General features: G+C 37.0%; 2 protein-coding genes across 15 annotated transcripts in view; both read right to left on the reverse strand.

The window, feature by feature from the left end:
* The window catches only part of Rex2l4 (reduced expression 2 like 4), a 751,000-nt gene that overhangs the window by 527,375 nt on the left and 204,099 nt on the right, over positions 1–19,526 (reverse strand). The gene's annotated exons all lie outside the window — the stretch shown is intronic.
* Positions 64–19,094, reverse strand: Rex2l2 (reduced expression 2 like 2). Of its 13 annotated transcripts, none has more exons than XM_087659935.1 (6): positions 19,009–19,073; positions 17,780–17,872; positions 17,447–17,567; positions 12,849–12,956; positions 3,885–4,011; positions 64–3,003 (listed from the first exon to the last, which is right to left on the reverse strand). In XM_087659935.1, exons 4-6 carry the CDS (start codon positions 12,876–12,878, stop codon positions 1,424–1,426), a joined length of 1,737 nt encoding a protein of 578 aa, XP_087516061.1. In that variant the 5' UTR covers positions 12,879–12,956; positions 17,447–17,567; positions 17,780–17,872; positions 19,009–19,073; the 3' UTR covers positions 64–1,423.

The following is a 19,526-nucleotide window of genomic DNA, read 5'->3' on the forward strand; positions in this document are numbered from 1 at the left end:
GGAAGATGGAACATATATTCATCTAAGGATCCCAAGTATGAACTTAAAACAACCACATCAAACTTTGGGAATCATTCACATTTATTTACACAACAAAGGGGAAGGAGTTGTTGACCACACAGCACAAGGACACGTAATCAGTCTCAGTCGTTATACTCAAACATGAAACCAGCATTTAATAAGAATTATGAATACTGGATTGTCAAAGGAGACTTAACATCTGTAGACATATTTATAGGATAAAGAACAAACAGTTTTGGTATCTGAGTTTGTCAAATAAACCTTTTTAAGTATAATTTGTCTGAATTGATCACTTGAATATACAGAATCCTGACAGTTTTATTAGACATTTTGAGAGGTGAAGTTCCTTTGAAATAGATAATTTCTGTTGCCATGAAAGTGTTACACAACACTCTATTATTCTGACTTCCCCACATGTCTTCATCTTGGAATATTTCACGGTGAACAGGTAAAAGTTTAATGAAGACTTTCCTATACTGTCATATTTTCAGAGTTTTTCTCACCATAAATACCTGACATTTTCTAAGATTTGAACACTGCATGAAGGTTTCTGACGTTTTCATAATCATACAAATTCTCTAGTGCGGAAGCTCAATTTTTGCAAGATATACTTCTGCACAAAAAAATTTAAAACGTTTTCTCTGACCTGAAATGAAATCAAAGATATCTCCAAATATATTATATTTCTTCAGATTGTCACATGTACATATTTTGTTGATTCTAAAAGATAGGCCAAAAGAAAAGGTTCACATCTCTAAAACATTTGAAATTTTCTCTACTTTAAGGATTATCTAATGAATTTTAAGACGATATTTGCAGGTAAAGAATTGTTTTATTGACTAAATTTATAATGTTTCTCCACTGTATGTAATCTGTCAGACTTACACTGTAGTTAATGCATTTTTCATGTACATAACACTTGCAAGTATTATTATCTCATGTATGAAATCTCTGATGCCTTTCTAGGTTAACATTTGGGTAAAGCATTTGTCACATTCACTGCATTTGTAAGGTTTCTCTCCTCTATAAAGTCTCTAATGTACATGAAGACTGCATTTCAGGGTAAAGTATTTGTCACACATTTGTAAATTTATTCTCCTGGATGACTTCTCTGAACAATCGTCAAAGTAGCTTTGTGAGTAAAACATTTGTCATATTCAGTTCACTTACATTGTTTCTCTCCAGTATGAATTCTCTGATGAATTAAGACTTAGTGGGTAAAGTATTTCCCACATAAAGGAAATTTGAAAGGTTTTTGTCCTAAATGAATTCTCTGATGAATACTAAGATGAGACTGTTGGCCAAAGCATATGTCACATTCACCACATTTGTAAAGTTTCTCTCCTGTATGAAGTCTCTGATGTACACAAACACTGTAGTTTTGGGAAAAGCATTTGTCATATTAACCACATTTGTTTGGCTTCTCTCCTGTACAAATTCTCTGATGAATTCTCAAACTAACTCTGTGGCCAAACCATTTGTCACATTTACTGCATTTGTAAGGTTTATCTCCTATATGAATTCTCTGATGAATAGTAAGATTGGATTGGTGGCCAAAGCATTTGTCACATTCACTGCATTTGTAAGGTTTCTCTCCTGTATGAATTCTCTGATGAATCCTCAGACTGCCTTTGTAGCCAAAGCATTTGTCACATTCACTGCATTTGTAAGGTTTCTCTCCTGTATGAATTCTCTGATGAATACTAAGATTGGATTGCTGGCTAAAGTATTTATCACATTCACTGCATTTGTATGGTTTCTCTCCTGAATGAATTCTCTGATGAATTTTCAGACTGCCTTTGTAGCGAAAGCATTTGTCACATTCACTGCATTTGTATGGTTTATCTCCTGTATGAATTCTCTGATGAATATTAAGATAGGATACTTGGGCAAAGGATTTGTCACATTGGTTACATTTGTAAGGTTTCTCTCTTGTATGGCTTATTTGATGACACATAAGCCAGTATTGTCGGGCAAAATATGTGTCACATTGACTACATTTGTAAGGTTTCTCTCCCGTATGAATTCTCTGATGAATCCTCAGACTGCATTTGTAGACAAAGCATTTGTCACATTTACTGCATCTGAAAGGTTTCTCTCCTGTATGAATTCTCATATGGTTTCTCAGAGGGCCTTTTTCAGTAAAGCATTTGTCACATTCACTGCATTTGAAAGGTTTATCTCCTGTATGAATTCTCTGATGCACTCTAAGATGGGATTTTCTGCCAAAGTATTTGTCACATTTATCACATTTGTAAGGTTTCTCTCCTGTATGAATTCTCATATGGTTTCTCAGAGTGCCTTTCTGAGTAAAGCATTTGTCACATTCACTGCATTTGTAAGGTTTATCTCCTGTATGACTTCTCTGATGAATACTAAGATGGGACACTTGGGCAAAGAATTTGTCACATTGGTTGCATTTGTATGGTTTCTCTCCTGAATGGCTTCTTTGATGACGCATAAGACAGGATTGTTGGGCAAAATATTTGTCGCATTGACTACATTTGTAAGGTTTCTCTCCTGAATGAATTCTTTGATGCAAATTAAGATTCCTTTTTCTGGCAAAGCATTTATCACATGTACTACATTGGTGAAGGTTCTTACCATTAATGTCTTGTTTCAGCATCTGTTTATGTTTATAGACAAAATCCTTATCAAATTCTGTATTTTTGTGTTCTTTGTTCTCTATGTGGATTCCAGAATTTACACCAAGGATAGCACATTCATTTGAAAATTGTACACAGTCTTTATATTTGTAAATTTCTCTCGTTTTCCCAGCTCTATGTCTTTTCAGGTTTGAGGACTGAAGGGAGGAATCCCGGAGATGAGTTTTATAAGGTGTACTTTGGGTGGATTCAAGAGTCATTTTGCTAATTTCATCCCATTTACAAAAGTTCTTTTGGATATTCATATGCTCATGGACAATGCACTCTGTGTCTTGTTCCAAAACATTCCCATGTTTTCCACCTATTAGATTATTTTCTAGAAAACAAAAGTGTAAATAGGGATGACAGGGGTTACTGAACTGGAGAGAAAGAGGTTCAATAATGGGTGTTTGCTGAATTGTCTGGTAAACTAGGCCATCTCAAGGATTTATGTTCTTAAAATTGGTTTTACTCTTTTCATAATCATTACTTGGATGATAAATTCTGATCTATATCAACTGAAAGGAACGAAAATACACTTCAAATATTATCTTACAAATGGTACCTTGAAGAAACTAAGAAAAATTAATCATCAATCAATAATGAACATACATAAATTAGATCTCTGAATAACATATCTCTAATTTTTTATTATAATTTGATTCAAAGAGACATTGTATACCTGTGTCAGCTAGAAATTCATAATCACAAATGAATCCTATATATATGCTTGTGTCAGCATCCAAAATACTGAAGATAAAGAGCATGCTGTATGAATACTAAACTCAGAGACCACATATCAAACTGCAAAGAAATAGGGGAAATGAAATTTCTCTAAACCAACAGCTCTATATCTACATAAAACATTTTTCGTTGTTAAAAGCCATAATTAAAGAGATTAATGTAATAATAAAATGAATGTGCTCCAATTATTATATGTCCAGAAATATAATTCCTTTTTCTGAACATTTTATTTTTTTAACTCAGAAATTTGCATTTAATGCTAGATAAGAGATATTGGAAAGATCTTGGAGAATATAACACTAGTTATACCTCCAAAGAAAGTGCAGAAATGTAAAGGAAATGCCATAGAAAAATTACATGTTAAGAGGAACGCCCCTTATCCTAGTGCTTTCCAGACATTTCAGAGAGTTTACATATACAAAATGTAGGAAAATTCAAAGTAAGAATCAAGAATTCTAAAAAGTGCATTCTTACCCACAGACAATAGATTGTTGTACGTCTCCAAAATCACGTCCATGTACAGTGCCCGCTGAGTATAATTGAGACTTTCCCATTCCTCTAGTGTGAACTCTGGAGCCACATCTTTGAAGGTTAAGAAACCCTGTAATATTAAAGTATGTACTTCTTACTTTACAAAATTGCTTTCCTACATTAAGAATAGCACTAACGAATTGGAGAATCTTTATAATACAGATTAGGAAAGGAAATTATCGAAAGACAAATATGTTCTCAAAGTTTCTTGGATATGAGTCTAAAGTTATAAATTGCTGCTCTTCCACAGACAATCTACAGATGATTTACAATAATGCTCTCATTCATGAAGTCTCTCACATTTATGAATTTTTGGTGGTTTTCTGAGACTTTAGCAGCAGAAGAAAGATTTGCCACCATCACTACATTTGAATTTTTTTACACAGTTAGTATTGGATAATTTCATATAAAGTCCTCTATTATGAAATTTATTTAACTGCAACCCCATGGTACTACAAACTGGACTTTTATACTCATTTCTTTAGAATCCAAGACTCTCTGCTAAAGATTTCTAGCAGGAGGAATATATGGCACATATGCATAATTTCAGACAAATGTTACCAACTTTAATTATACAAGAAAATTATTGGATCCTATTACAAATGTCTATATTCAACAAAACTGGAAAATCTGGAGGAAATGGACAATTTTCTAGACAGATACCAGGTACCAATGTTAAATCAGGTACAAAGAAACCAAGTAAAGAACACGATAACTGATAAAGAAATAGAAGCAGTTATTAAAAGTCTCCCAACCAAATAAAGCCCAGGACCAGATGTGTTTAGTGAAGAAGTCTATCAGATTTCATAGAAGAGCTCATACCAATACTGTCCAAACTATTCCACGAAATAGAAACAGACAGAGCACTACCAAATTCCCTCTATGAAGCCACAATCACACTTATACTGAAACCACCCAAAGACCCAACAAAGAAAGAGTACTTCAGACCAATTTCCCTTATGAATATTGACACAAAAATACTCAATAAAAGTCTAGCAAACCAAATCCAAGAACACGTCAAAACGATCATCCATCATGATCAAGTATGCGTCATCCCAGGAATGCAAGGATGGTTTAATATACAGAAATCCATCAAGAAATCCATGTAAGCCACTACTTAAACAAACTTAAAGAGAAGAACAACATGATTATTTCATTAGATACTGAGAAAGCATTTTACAAAATTCAACACCCCTTCATGATAAAAGTCCTGGAAAGACTAGGAATTCAAGGCACATATATAAGCATAGTAAAAGCAATATACAGCAAACCAGTAGCTAACATCAAACTACATTAAGAGAAATTTGAAGCAATCCCAGTAACATCAGGAACTAGACATGCTGCCTGTTCTTTCCCTACTTATTCAATGTAAGTCCTAGCCAGAGCAATCAGACAATGAAAGGAGGTCAAAGGGATACAAATTGGAAGGCAAGAATCCAAACTATCACTCTTTGCAGATGATATTATGGTATACTTGTGACCCCAAAAGATCCACCAGAGAACTATTTAACCTGATAAACAACTTCAGCAAAGTGTCGGAGTATCAAACAAACCAATAGTCTTCCTCTCTAAAGAATACACAGGCTGAGAAAGAAATTAGGGAAATGACACCCTTCACAATAGTCCCTAATAATATAAAATATCTGGTTGTGACTTTAACCAAGCAAGTTAAAGATCTGTATGACAAGAACTTCAAGTCTCTGAAGAAAGAAACTGAGGAAGATCTCAGAAGATGGAAAGATCTTCCATGCTCATGGGTTGGCAGGATTAATATGGTAAAGAAGCCCATTTTGCCAAAAGCAATCTACAGATTCAATGCAATCCCCATCAAAATTCCTACTCAATCCTTTATAGAGATAAAAAGAGCAATTTGCAAATTCATTTGCAGTAACAAAATACCCATATATGTAGTGAAAACTATACTCAATAATAAAAGGACTTCTGGGGGAATCACTACCCCTGACTTCAAGCAGTATTACAGAGCAATAGGCATAAAAACTGTACAGCTTTGGTACAGAGACAGGAAGATAGATCAGTGGGAGAGGATTGAAGTCCCAGAAATGAACCCACCTACCAATGGTCACTTAATCTTTGATAAAGGAGCTAAAGCAATCCAATGGAAGAAAGATAGCATTTTCAACAAATGGTGCTGGTTCAACTGGAGGTCAGCATGTACAAGAGTGCAAAACAATCCAAACTTATCATTCTGTACAAAGCTTAAGTTCAAGTGAATCAAGAACCTCCACATCAAACCAGATACATGCAAATTAATAGAAGAAAAAGTGGGGAAGAGTCTCGAACACATGGGGACTGGGGAAAATTTCCTGAATAAAATACCAATGGCTTATGCTCTAAAATCAAGAATTGACAAATGGGACCTCATAAAATTGCAAAGCTTCTGTAAGGCCAAAGACACTGTCATTAGGACAAAATGGCAACCAATAGACTGGGAAAGATTTTTACCAATCCCACAACAGATAGAGGGCTAATATCCAAAATATACAAAGAACTCAAGAAGTTAGACTCCAGAGAGCCAAATAAACCTATTAAAAATGGGGTACAGAGCTAAAAAAAACATTCTCCGCTGAGGAATATCGAATGGCAGAAAAGCACCTAAAGAAGTGTTCAACATCCTTAGTCATCAGGGAAATGCTATACAAAAAACCCTGAGATTCTACTTCAGACCAGTAAAAATGGCTAAGATTAGGTGACAGCAGATGCTGTCGAGGATGTGGGGAAAGAAGAACACTCCTACGTTGTTGGTGGGACTGCAAAGTGGTACAACCACTCTGGAACTCAGTCTGGAAACTGCTCAGAAAATTGGACCTTCCACTACCTGAGGACCCACCTAGATCTCTCCTGGGCATATACCCAAAAGATGCTCCAACACACAACAAAGACACATGCTCCATTATGTTCATAGCAGCCTCATTTATCATAGCCAGAAACTGGAAAGAACCCAGATGCCCTTCCATAGAGGAATGGATTTAAAAAATGTGGTGCATCTACACAATGGATTACTACTCTGCTATGAAAAACAATGACTTTATGAAATACATAGGCAAATGGAAAGAACTAGAAAATATCATCCTGAGTGACGCAACCCAGTCATAGAACAGCACACTTGGAATGCACTCATTGATAAGTGGATATTAGCCCAAAAGCTCGAATTAACCAACATGTAATCCACAGACCACAGGAAGCTCAAAAGAAGGATGACCAAAATGCAGATGTTCTTACTCCTTTTTAACAGGGGGAATATATCCATAGGCGGGGTTATGGAAGCAAAGTTTAGTGCAACAACTGAAGGAACTGCCATTCAGAGCCTGTTCCTCATGTGCCATATATATCTATATCTATATCTATATCTATATCTATATCTATCTATATATATATATATATATATATATATATATATATCCACTAAAACTAGACAAGATTGATGAAGCTAAAAAAATGCATGCTGAAAGATATTAGATATATATCTCTCCTGAGAGACACATCCAGAGCATGTCCAATACGGAGGTCAATGCTAGCAGCAAACCACTGAACCGAGAATAGGACACCCTTGGGAAAAATATTGAAGGAAGGATTGAAAAATATTGAGGAAGGATTGAAATAGTTGAAGAAGCTTGAAATCCCATAAAAACAACAATGCCAAACAGCCAGAGCATCCAGGGACTAAACCACTACCGAAGGTCTGTACATAGACTTACCCAGGGCTCTAGAAGCATATGTAGCAGAGAATAGCCTTGTTGGGGCACCAGTGGAAGAGGAAGCCCTTGGTCCTGCCAAGATTGGATCACCAGTGCATGGGAATATGGGGGGAGGGGGGAGTTAGGTGGATGGATGGGGCAAATACCCATATTGGGGAGGGAGAGGAAATGGGGGCTTATGGATAGGAAACCAGGAAAGGGAAGAACATTTGAAATATAAGTAACAAAATATATCTAGTAAAAAAGAAGAAAGCATTGCTACCAGCAAAATTCAGAGCTCTAAGTGCCTCCATAGAGAAATTGGTGAGGTCATACACTAGCAGCATAACAGTGTATCTGATAGTTCTAGAACAGAGACGGTCAAATATACCTAAGAGGAGTAGCCTGCAGGGAGTAATCAAATTCAGGTAAAAGTTAACCCAGAAGAAACAAAGAGAACTATACAAAGAATCAACAAAACGAAGAGTTACTTCTTTGAGAAAAATAACAAGATGTATATATCCCAAGCTAGCCTAACCAGAGGACAGAGAGGCAGTATCCAAATTAAAAAGAGAAATATCAATAGAAACTGAAGAAATTAGAAAACGTATGGGATCCTACAGCACAATCCTATACTCTACAAAACTGAAAAATCTAGATGAAACGGATGATTTTCTAGACAGATGCCAGGTAGCAAAGGTAATCAGGATCAAATAAACCATATAAACAGTATCATAATCCCTGAAGAAATAGAACAAGTTATTAAAAGATTCCCCACCAAAAATAAACAAGACCAGATGATCATACTGCAGAATTCTATCAAACCTTCAAAGATTAGCTAATACAAATATACCCTTCAAAATACTTAGAAAATTGAAGCACAAGGAACACTACCAAATTCATTCTAAAGGTACAGTTATGCTCATATGTAAACCACAAAAAGACCCAACAAAGAAAGCTACCTTCAGACTAATTTCCTTTATTAATATCAATGAAAAATATTTAATATAATTAGGATTGTAGCAACCTGAATCCAATAGCACATCAAAAGGATCATCCACTATGATCCAATAGGTGATCCCAGGGAAGCACAATTGGTTCAATATATAGGAAACCATCACCATAATCCACTATATAAACAAATTCAAAGAAAAAAACCACATAATTACCTCATTGGATGTTCAAGAAGGCTTTGACAAAATACAACACTTCTTCATATTAAAAACATTGGAAAGATAAGGAATTCAATGTGCATACAAAAATTTAATAAAAGCAATAAACACTAAACCAAAAGACAGCCATCAAACTAAATGGAGGGAAACATGAAGCAAGCCTATTAAAATCAACAAATAGATAAGGTTGCCCACTTTCCCCTATGTATTCAATATAGCACCCAAAGTTCTGGCCAGAATAATTAGAATAAAGAGGAGGTCAAAGGAATACAAATTAGAAAGGAAGAAGTCAAAATATCACTAATAGCCATTGATGTGGTAGTTTATCTAGGTGACCCGAAACATCAATCAGAACTGCTAGAGCTGGAAATAACTTAGCAAAATATCTGGGTGTGAAATTAACTCCAAAAAATCAGTAGCATTCCTCTACTCAAAAGATAGGAGGGTGGGAAAGGAATTGGAGAAATGACACCATTCAAGATAGTCACAAATATTCATAAATATCTTAGTGTGACTAACCCATAAGTAAAAGATCTTTTTGACAAGAACTTCAAATTTCTGATTAAAGAATAAAAAGAAGACTGTAGAAGATGGAAAGAAATCCCAGGCTCAGGGTTCAGCAGGATTAACAGAGGAAAAATGACCATCTGATCAAAAGCAGTTGACAGGCTCAACGAGATACCCATCAAAATTCAATGCAATTTTTCAGAGGGATACACATAGTAATTCTCAAATTCATCTGGAATAGCAAAAACCCCAGCATAGCAAAAATTATTCTTAACGATATGAGGATTTTAGGGGCAATCATCATTCTTGACCACAAGTCCTACTACAGAGCAATAGTAGTAAAAAAGAAAGGTATGGTTTTGCTAAAGACACATGTAGGTAGATTAATGAGATAGGATTGAAGAAGCAGAAATAAACTCAGACACATACAGTCATCTGATCTTTACCTAAAAAGCCAAAACCATTCAGTGGAAAACAAACAAGATATTCAACAAATGGCACTGGTTCAAGTGACAGGCTCCATTTAGAATAATGGATATTGATGCATTCGTTTTTCATTATACACAGCTCAAGTGCAAATGCATCTACGACTTCTACATAGGACCAGATACGTTGAATCTAATTGAAGAGAAAGTGGGATAAAAATGTTCAAATGCACCAGCAAATGGAAAAATTTCCTGAACCGAATACCAATGGCTCAGGCTATAAAATCAACTATTGACAAATGGGACTTCATACAACTGAACATTTTCTGTAAGGAAAACTATACTGTTAATGGGACAAAACGGCAACTTACAGACTGGGAAAGATCTCTACCAAGCCTATATCTGACAGAGAGCTAATATCCAATGTATAAAAATAACTCAAAAAGTAAAGACTACAGATAATAAGATAAAATTATTAAAATTGGGGTAGCTAAAGAAAGAATTCTCAACTGAGAGATCTGTAATACCTGAGAAGCCCCTAAAGACATGTTCAAATCCTTAGTCATCAGGGAAACACAAATTAACAAATCTTAGATTCCACCTTCCAGGAGTCAGAATGGCTACGATCAAAAACTCAGGAGAAGCATATGATTCCTAGGATATGGACAAAGGGGAACACTCCTCCATTGCTGATGCAACTGTAAGCTGCTACAACCACTCTGAAAAAGCATGGTGGTTCCTCAAAAAATTGAACATAATTCTACCTGAGTATCCAGCTATTCCACTCCTAGGCATATGCCTAAAAGATGGTCCAACACATAGGAAATATAAATGTACTATGGTCATAGCAGCCACATTTATCATAGGCAGAATCTGTAAACAATCTAGATGTCCCTCTGAGGTGGAATGGATACAGGAAATATGGTACATTTACACAATAGAATACAACTCAGCTATTAAGGATGAGGACATCATCAGCTTAAAAGGCAAATGGATGGAATGAGAAAATATCATCCTGAGTGAGGTAACCATTCACACAAGAATACACACGGTATGAACTCAGTGATGATTTCATATTAGACCAAAACTTGTGAATACCCATGATAAAACTCACGGCCCATATGAAGCTGAACAGGAAGCCAAAACCATGGTTGCCTCTGCCCAAACCATGCTTCAGTCCTACTTAAAAGGAATAAAAGAAAATCACAGAAGGGAAAAGGAAGGAGGGACCTAGGAGGGAAAGAAGAGGGTAAGGAAAAAGGGAGGGTAGGATCAGGTTTGGGAGGAGTCAGGGGAGATGTACAGAAGGTAGGATAGTTAAACAGATGTGTGTAGCAGTGGACGATGGGAAACTGGAAATAGCCATTACAAAATCCAGATACCTGATAAGCAAGAAGTTCACAGAACACAATAGGGATGATATTAGTTGAAAAAATAAAAAAAGGGGAGAGAGCACCTATAGTAACGATATCCACCAGAGAGGCACAGCTCTCAGGTCAAGGATGCGGTCAACTACCCAGAATGGTTCTTATCTAAATAAAAAGCAAGGACAAAGAGTGGAACAGAGACTCAAGGCCATCCCGAGACTACGCACCTAGGGATCCATACCATCTCTAGATATCAAATCCAAACATTATTGCTGATGCCAAGAAGCACTTACTGTGAGGATGCTGAAACAGCTATCCACCGAGAGAGGCCATGACAGAGTTTGACCACTTGCTCACAGCTAACCATTGGACAGAGCAAGGAGACCCCAATGGAAGAGATATCTGAAGGACTGAAATAGATGAAGGGGATTGCAACCCTATAGGTAGGACAACAGTATCCACTAACCAGATCCCCAGAGCTCCCAGAGACTAAAGTAGCAACCAAAGAGTACATATGGAGGGACCCAAGTCCCCAGCAGCATATGTAGCAGATTATCTTATCTGGCATCAAGAGGAGAGGAGGCCCATGAACAGACTGGAAGTCCCAGCATAGGAGGATGCTAGGGAAGTCAGCAATGAATGGATTTGAGAGTGGGGTAGCATCCATATAAAAGAGGGGGGTAGGGAACTGGGAATTGGGAGAACATTTAGAATGTAAATAAAGACAATAACCAATAAATAAAGAAATGTAGAAACATAATCACAACCTTTCATTATGTCCCTATGTAACACAGAGTTTGGTAGAACAGGAAACAAAGAGTAGATAAAGCATTCTTCCTTCTAAAGTAAACAAGTTAGAAAGGACGTTTATTTAGGATTGAAAATTTATAGATCATACGCAATACCAAGTCTATATGCCCCAGAAAATATTTACTAATACATTCCATGTGAAGAAATAGAAATGTGGAGAATACAGGACATACACTACTTCTAACTGTGCAACAAAACACAAAGGGAAATAACAATTTCTACATTGAGAATTTACCACACAGCACCACAATGGGCAGTATGTCTCTTGGAATGATTCTTGGAAGACAGATTTCATGTCTAACACACCCATAATCATTATTTGACATAAAATTCCAAAAAAAAAATTGCATAGTGAATTCTGCATTTGCACAAAAAAAGAAATGTACATTCCTCTATCACCTGTGCCTCTAAGGAGCTAATATATTTACTATTGGGGTTCAAGACAGTGAATCCCGTATAATTTTATCCTTCTCCAAACTCTTCTCTTCCATATATTGCTCAGTGATATCAGACTCCACATAATTCCATATCCACATTAAAAAGCTTTTGTGTGGAGCCTTGACCATCTCTGAAATGTAACTTATGTGACACATGGGACCTTCCTTCAACACTAATATAATAGCACACAAATCCATCTAATGTACAAATTAGGCATCAATATAGTTTTTGAGAATCATTAACAATGGATTCTCTTTGAGATCTGCATGTCTTCAGTCCTTGAAAATAGTACGTCCTCACAGTAGAAACCTCAGTAAAAAATTAATGGTTTTGTAAAAGTGGAAGACCTAAACATTAAATTTTTGTTATCCCAGAAGAAACTGAAGATTATAGAAAATAAGTTCTTTAGATAATATTACAACATAGAGATAATAAAATTACTAAATGATTGAAGAAAAAAAGATTTTCCAAGAAAGGTGTGCAATACACTGACCTGTAGAGTGTTTCCCAGAGCCACACTCATTCTTTTTGTTGTTCTTCTCACAGATTCAAATATTGGAAGTTTTCTTGAAATTTCACAACCAGGTTTGAAAACTAAAAGCTGAAATTAATACAACTTAGTTACGGACAATGCTTACCCACATAAAAGGATATTAAAAACAAAATATGAAGAATCTTGTCAATATTTCTACAGAAATGTGAGCATGGAGTCACATATTTAGTGTGTAGGGATATGAGTATAATCTGAGGTCTATTTTAACATCAGCAGGCACCAGGCACAAACACAGACAACATGAATACCTGCTGTAAAACACGACTACTCAGGGATATTACTGAGAACTTATCTCCCTGGGTCTAGAGTCAAGGACAAATGGCTAATGGCTACCCTGACTGATGACCTAGATTTGAATGGTGTTTCATTAGCCATTACAATCAAACACAGTACATGATACGTTGGTGAAGTTTGACTTCTTTTTACCAAGCAGATACAGTATATCTATTTTCCATATGTATCCTATAGTCTTGGAGTACAAAGATTCTATCTGCCAAATATCATGGGTTCTACAAAAGAATAAGTTGTCATCAGATTTAGGTATAGCCATTTTCATCAGCATCTACGAAGGCTTTCAATAGTTCATGACATAAAACTTCTATTTCCAACTTTCTTTTCCTTTCAATATGGCCCTGTTTCCTAATGCCCGTGACACATTTTGATGCACTGATCTTGATCCCTTGACATCTCCATGAATGCACTACTATGTAGAGTATTGTGATTAAAGCCAGAAATGTCTTCAACTAAAATTTACTATTCTGAAACTTTAAGCCATTTGTTCTCCACTTTTAATGGTGTGGTAAACCTTTATTATAGTTCCAGGAATTCAAAAGTTGCTGTATCTACATGTTTCAGACCCTCATGCAGATTGATAACAAGAGTGGTGTATCAGTTCCCACGACCATAAAAAATATGGGTTTTATGATGGTCAGTCTTTGTCAAACCCTGTGAAAGTGTGAATGGACCACAAAGAGGTCACAACTCAAAGCTTAAGAACAAGGGTTCTAGGCAATGTCAAAACAAGATCAAGAAGGAGGTATGGTAGAATTCAGTGATGGCTGCCAGGGAAAAATACATATACACAGCGATAAGATGAACCATTTAAGGGTATGCTCTTGGAATGATTCCCTCATTATACCAAATCTGCTAATATAATATCACTGTTGGAAAATCTTCTCGAGCATGCATATATCTGCATCGTGGAGACTTTCTGTTAAGGACTTCCTTTCTGGCAAACAAACACTCTTGTAGGTTGAAGAATGTGTGACCAATACATACACATACACATACTTGCAAATATACATACATATGTTTATGTATAGATAAACACATAAGAATTCACCCTTCATATCGAGATACTATTAGTACACAAAGTTCTCATGACCCTGGATTCAGCAAATATTCAGCATTTTTAATGTATGACATTGACCTTATGTCTACCATGTTAGATATCCTGGCATTTAATGGATATATGAATAGTCTATTTCAATGCCCCTGCCTCAGAAGATTAGACTGACACTGGGAAAAGGCAGATGATGGAGTGTCAGGAAAATCATATATAATTAATAAGAATTGATGAAGAAAATAGTAATTTCCTAAGGAACAACTAAGTAAACATTCTATGTCATAATACTAGGCCAAACAATAATCAAGTGCAGAAACCCAGGCCCTCAGTGTTCCTTCTAACACTGTCTTAGGAGTAAACAGATGCAGCACTGAATTCTTTAGAAAATCCCACAGTAATCTTGCACAGTGAATATTATAGACTACAGAAAGAAAGGGAATGTGGTACAGTATTCACACAAAGCAGACTTTACCTGGATCCAAAAGTAAATGAACATAAACATATGCACAAAGTAAATAATAGCAGTCCAGGAGCTCCAGTGTACATTGAAAAAAGTTTCTCACTAATTGCTGCAAAAAGGGAACTGGACTTGATTTCATGACAGATATGCAAGACAGTTTCAACCAGAACAAACCACACAACCCACGGCACAAGCTACATACAATCAGTGAGAGAAGGCTCACAACCATGTCAATAAATCTACAAAGACCCAAAGGCAAAATATCACAGGGGATCACAAAGAAAGTTCTAAAGAATGTGGAAGAGAAGGAGCATCCCTCAGACTAATGAAGATAATAACCAACATCCAAAACCTACCTTTATAAAAACGGAAGACAGCTGTCATTATTCTACTCTACTCAGAAGACAAACAGGGGGCTGGAGAGATGGCTCAGTGGTAAAGAGCACTGACTGCTCTACCAGAGGTCCTCAATTCAATTCCAGCAGCCACATAGTGGCTCACAACCTTCCGTAATGAGATCTGATGCCCTCTTCTGTTGTGTTTAAAGATAGCAATAGTGTACTTATACATAATAATTAATACATAAATCTTAAAAAGAGAAAGAGACAAGGAAGGGAACGTGGTACTGTCATCCACAGTAGTGTGCACAGCCTGCACACTAACCTTTCACACAACAGCAGTGCTTACAAAGGGCAAGTAAGATTTACAATATTTTCAATGTTCAAATAAGTATATGAGGAAGGCAAGTTTTCTCAAATTACAAGAAACAGAATTCTTCAACTCAGGAGCGACAAATATCCCAAGAGAATGCACCAATCTGATAATTCATTTGATAATCTATAAAAAATACAAGAAAGTATCACTTTGTTTCTACATTCCTAAACAATAACCTGAGAAGTAAGAAGGCCACTCAATCTCTAAAAGGATCTTGGATATGTTGGTTTAGCACACAAACTGCTAACAAGGGCTCTGTAGGCTCCTGGGTGTAAGAGTCACCAATGGCTCTCCCTAGGTGCTGACCCTTGTGCTGAAACACCAACCTCACTGACAGTGGATGACAGCCAGTGTAAAAGGACAAGTAGGTTACAGAAACTTTCCTGTTTGAACAGAGGTCAGCCTAATAAGGAAATGCACACATGGCACTGGAAGCTGTCAAAAGTCACTCTAAAGATCCACAGGCCCAAAAGTGAATTTATACCTGACACACTGGCTATCTGTAGAAATACTAGGAAATCATTTATATCGTTCTGTGTACACCACAGCACGGTGATGCTTTCAGCCTAAGTCAGACACATGTGGTTGGTAAATGGAAGATGCCAGTTCAGAGAGTGCTGAGTAAACAGCATGCACTGGGGGAACAGGTAAGACTGAAAAAGATGGAGGAAGTGGAGGTGTGGGAACACACACGGTCATTACCATGGAAGATGGAATTATGAATATATGACAGGGTGGATGCCCATCCAAAACCTGCCTCAGAACATACATGAAACACAAGGATATAATAAAAACATGAATAACAAGAGATGGCACAGAGAATGAAGACAGGCTAACTGTGGAAGTGCACTAGGGCACTTCATGTGCAAAAGCCGTTCCCCTAAAAATGCAAGTACTAGGGGACTTAGACAACACAGATTAAAGTAAACTCTAAGAGCTCTAAATACCAACAATAGCAAAGAAAACAGACAGTGCAAATACAAGGTTGTTTCTCTCTAAATATTCTAACAATTGTAATATGCATTTAAAAAAGACCCTAATACCTACTTTATATGATAGCAAAGTTACTGACAACAGGAATTTATATACCACACAAAATGGAGATGCAGGGATAATATAATGCTGTCATAAATTTAAAATATGTAAGACTTGATGCCCCGGGCATTTGAGGACAGCATCGAGTGGGTAATAAAAGGTGGGCATAGGAGTCCATGAATTTCCATGGAGTAATCAGGGAATTTTTGCAAAGCATGTTACTTTATGATTTGAGCCTGTGACACAGGCTGAGCATGGTTTTCATTTCTAACAGCAATAGATCATAAATTCCTGGTCCAGTGATAGACGCTGGGCTTTAGCTCCAACAATAGTGAATACAGAAAATGAATGTGTGTCATGGAACTATTTTGTCTATGTGTAAAACAGGAAAAGTACATTTTCCATTTCATGGAGACAGAGCAAGAGCTCATTCTAGGATGGGAAGGACAGCCCATGGTTTTGCATCCTTCCATCATGAAGTCATCATCAATACTAGGGCTTCAACTTTAACCCTTGGAACTGACTTTTCCTCAAATACACACCTGATTCTGAAAAGACATAATTCTGTACTTTTGAGCCTTTCAGTCAAAGTTTACTGTCACTTGTTTCACCCCAGTCTTTTTAAAGTAGATAAATTCAAATAGCAATGTGTAGTGTTCAGATACTGGGACTCTTAAGAACATAGCATTCTAGCCTAGCAGTAAAAATATTTATCCATAGATTAAAATCAGGAGAGCATGGAATAATATTGCTCAGGCCCTGAGGGAAAATAATTGCTAACTGTAGTGATGAATTCAGAAAAGTAGCTACTAGGATTTACAGTAGTAAAGGTACAGTTGAATGTCATTATTCATTAAAACATGTTTTTTAGTCAAAATCGTATGTAGACAGTAAACTGAATGAAACATGCACAAGAGAACACTACATACATTTTTCATGAGGTTATAGGAAATAAAACTTTTCTTGTGAAGAACGAATGAGTACCTGAAAACTAGGAATGATTCCTCATGAACACAGTAAATCTCTACTCACACAATCAATGGAGAACAATCTGAACCACAAGTAGCTACTCACGAAGCCAGCAAAACCTTCCAAATTAAAAATCCTAAGGAATACAATCACAAAAAGAACAAAATTTATTCGAATAATCTTCAAAGGAGTTCACAATAAAATCCTTGTAGTAGTCAAAATAGATGAAAATATATTTCTTCACAATAAAGAGTGTTATTTGTGAATCTTGGATTTCAGATCAGGAAGAAGAAATTCTGCAGCATAAATTGGTGACATAAAAACTGACAGTGTATTCTGTGGTGATACCTGGATCCTTTGTTAGAAGTCTCTTTGGCCTTTACCGTCCAGAGCTCCTAGTTTTGATTTACAATTATGGAGATTGGCTGAGCATATAGAGACCTGAAAATGGGAAAATATTGTTGAGAAAGAACCTGGAACTTTTCATGAGACAAACATGAAAGATGTGAACAAGTAGCAAAAGGATAAGTATGAAAGAAAGAGAAGATATCATGAAAATGCCTCTTTCTCTGAGGATTTCAGTTTTCCCTATGAGATGTAACAGGTAGTCACACAGTTAACATTCATGCACAGTTCTTTTCCAAGCAGCACTGAGGAAGAGAAAGAAACACTGCAAGAAAACTATTGTGTCCCACAGAATCCAGACTGTTGAACTCCTCCAACCAGAGGGCTCTGAAAAAAGCCGAGTGCAGGGTCTAAGCATTCCCACACCTGCAAGAAGTGAACGAACATTGCAGAATTCGACAAACCATGAATGTGCATGGTCAGAGAGCTTTTCATGAACCAAGGAGACATTTAACTTAAGTGGGTAATTCAAAAGGTGCTGTCTAATTCTGTCTCAATCTACAGTAAATTTTCCACTTATAAAAATACCTATGAAGCCGATGAATTCACACTTCTGAATGCTGTGTTTACATCACAGCCTGAATATACCTTAGTGAAAATTAATGGAGACTATAACTTAACTCAGGAAATATTAATATTTACAGCCATATGGAACGGCTTTATAACAAAGATTTTCTAATTCAATCAAATCTGCACTAGTTCCTCATATGTCAAAGATATACAAAGCTCACTTGGAATACCTATTCGGTCCGCTAGAGAAAGGGAAATGGAACAGCAAACGGAGGAACAGTGGAGTTAAGAAAGCATCCATGAATTTGAACTCGAAGAACTTTACTAAGGCTTTTGAAAGAAAACCCTGGTGTACAAACTACAGATGCGGCCAAGGATCTACGAGGTTATTTTAGAAAAATATTCTGGCGACCACAAAACTAATTAAAGCATCACCTTCAACCCCAGTTCACAGAATCTCAAACTTCCTGAAATGCTAAGATATCCACGACAGAATTATAAGAGTGGAGGCAGAAAATGCACCCCCGCTCCACAGCGCTGCTCCGCTCCTGCCTGTTTCCCGGTCGCAGCAGCTCCTCTGACCTGGCAGGGTGACAGGACGAGCTGATGAATGTCCTAGGAAGCCGCCACCGCAACTGCAGCTTAAGGAAGTTTTCAGGTACCTCCAGGACTCTGGGACGAGTCTCCCACCAGGACTTCCTGAAAGGGAGGCAGCAAAGACACGGAGAAACTTTGAGGGGCGGAACTTCCTGTCACTTCCGCGGGTTTCTCAGAGCAACTCCTTCTGGACCCGCCCAACATTCAGCAGCTTCCGGTTACATACTTCTTCTAAGCCCACCTACTTCGGAACATTTTAATTATTTCCCGTCCTAATTCTTCATAGATACTTTTTTATCGGTTTGGATTTTTGTGTCCTTGCTGCCTTGATCTTTCCTTTGTTTTTATTTTGTCTTTTTCTTAATCTCATCCGATCAGTAGGTGTGTCCACGCTCCCGATCGGAACCACTCCCCCAACTCTGTTGCAGGCTGCCTTCCACACAACTACAGCTGTCAGGAGCGCAGGACCTACTCTGCACAGCTTCGCATCAAGGTTGCTGCCAGTCTAGACCAGAAGTGGATGTAGTAGGACACTGCGCCTGGGTTCTGACCCACTTACATCCAAGGTCGTCCGCCTAACTTC

Source organism: Rattus norvegicus, chromosome 5, assembly GCF_021556685.1.
Source record: "Rattus norvegicus strain SHRSP/BbbUtx chromosome 5, alternate assembly SHRSP_T2T, whole genome shotgun sequence".
Taxonomy (NCBI): Eukaryota; Metazoa; Chordata; class Mammalia; order Rodentia; family Muridae; genus Rattus; species Rattus norvegicus.

What these genes read in the sequence shown, in the direction of transcription:
- Rex2l2 (XM_087659936.1), bottom strand. Translation starts at nt 12,878, where the DNA reads ATGAGTGTGGCTCTGGGAAACACTCTACAG. An exon ending in CTCTGGGAAACACTCTACAG is followed by an intron (nt 4,012 to 12,848) that starts GTCAGTGTATTG and finishes TTAATATTACAG; the next exon opens with GGTTTCTTAACCTTCAAAGA. An exon ending in CAACAATCTATTGTCTGTGG is followed by an intron (nt 3,004 to 3,884) that starts GTAAGAATGCAC and finishes TTTGTTTTCTAG; the next exon opens with AAAATAATCTAATAGGTGGA.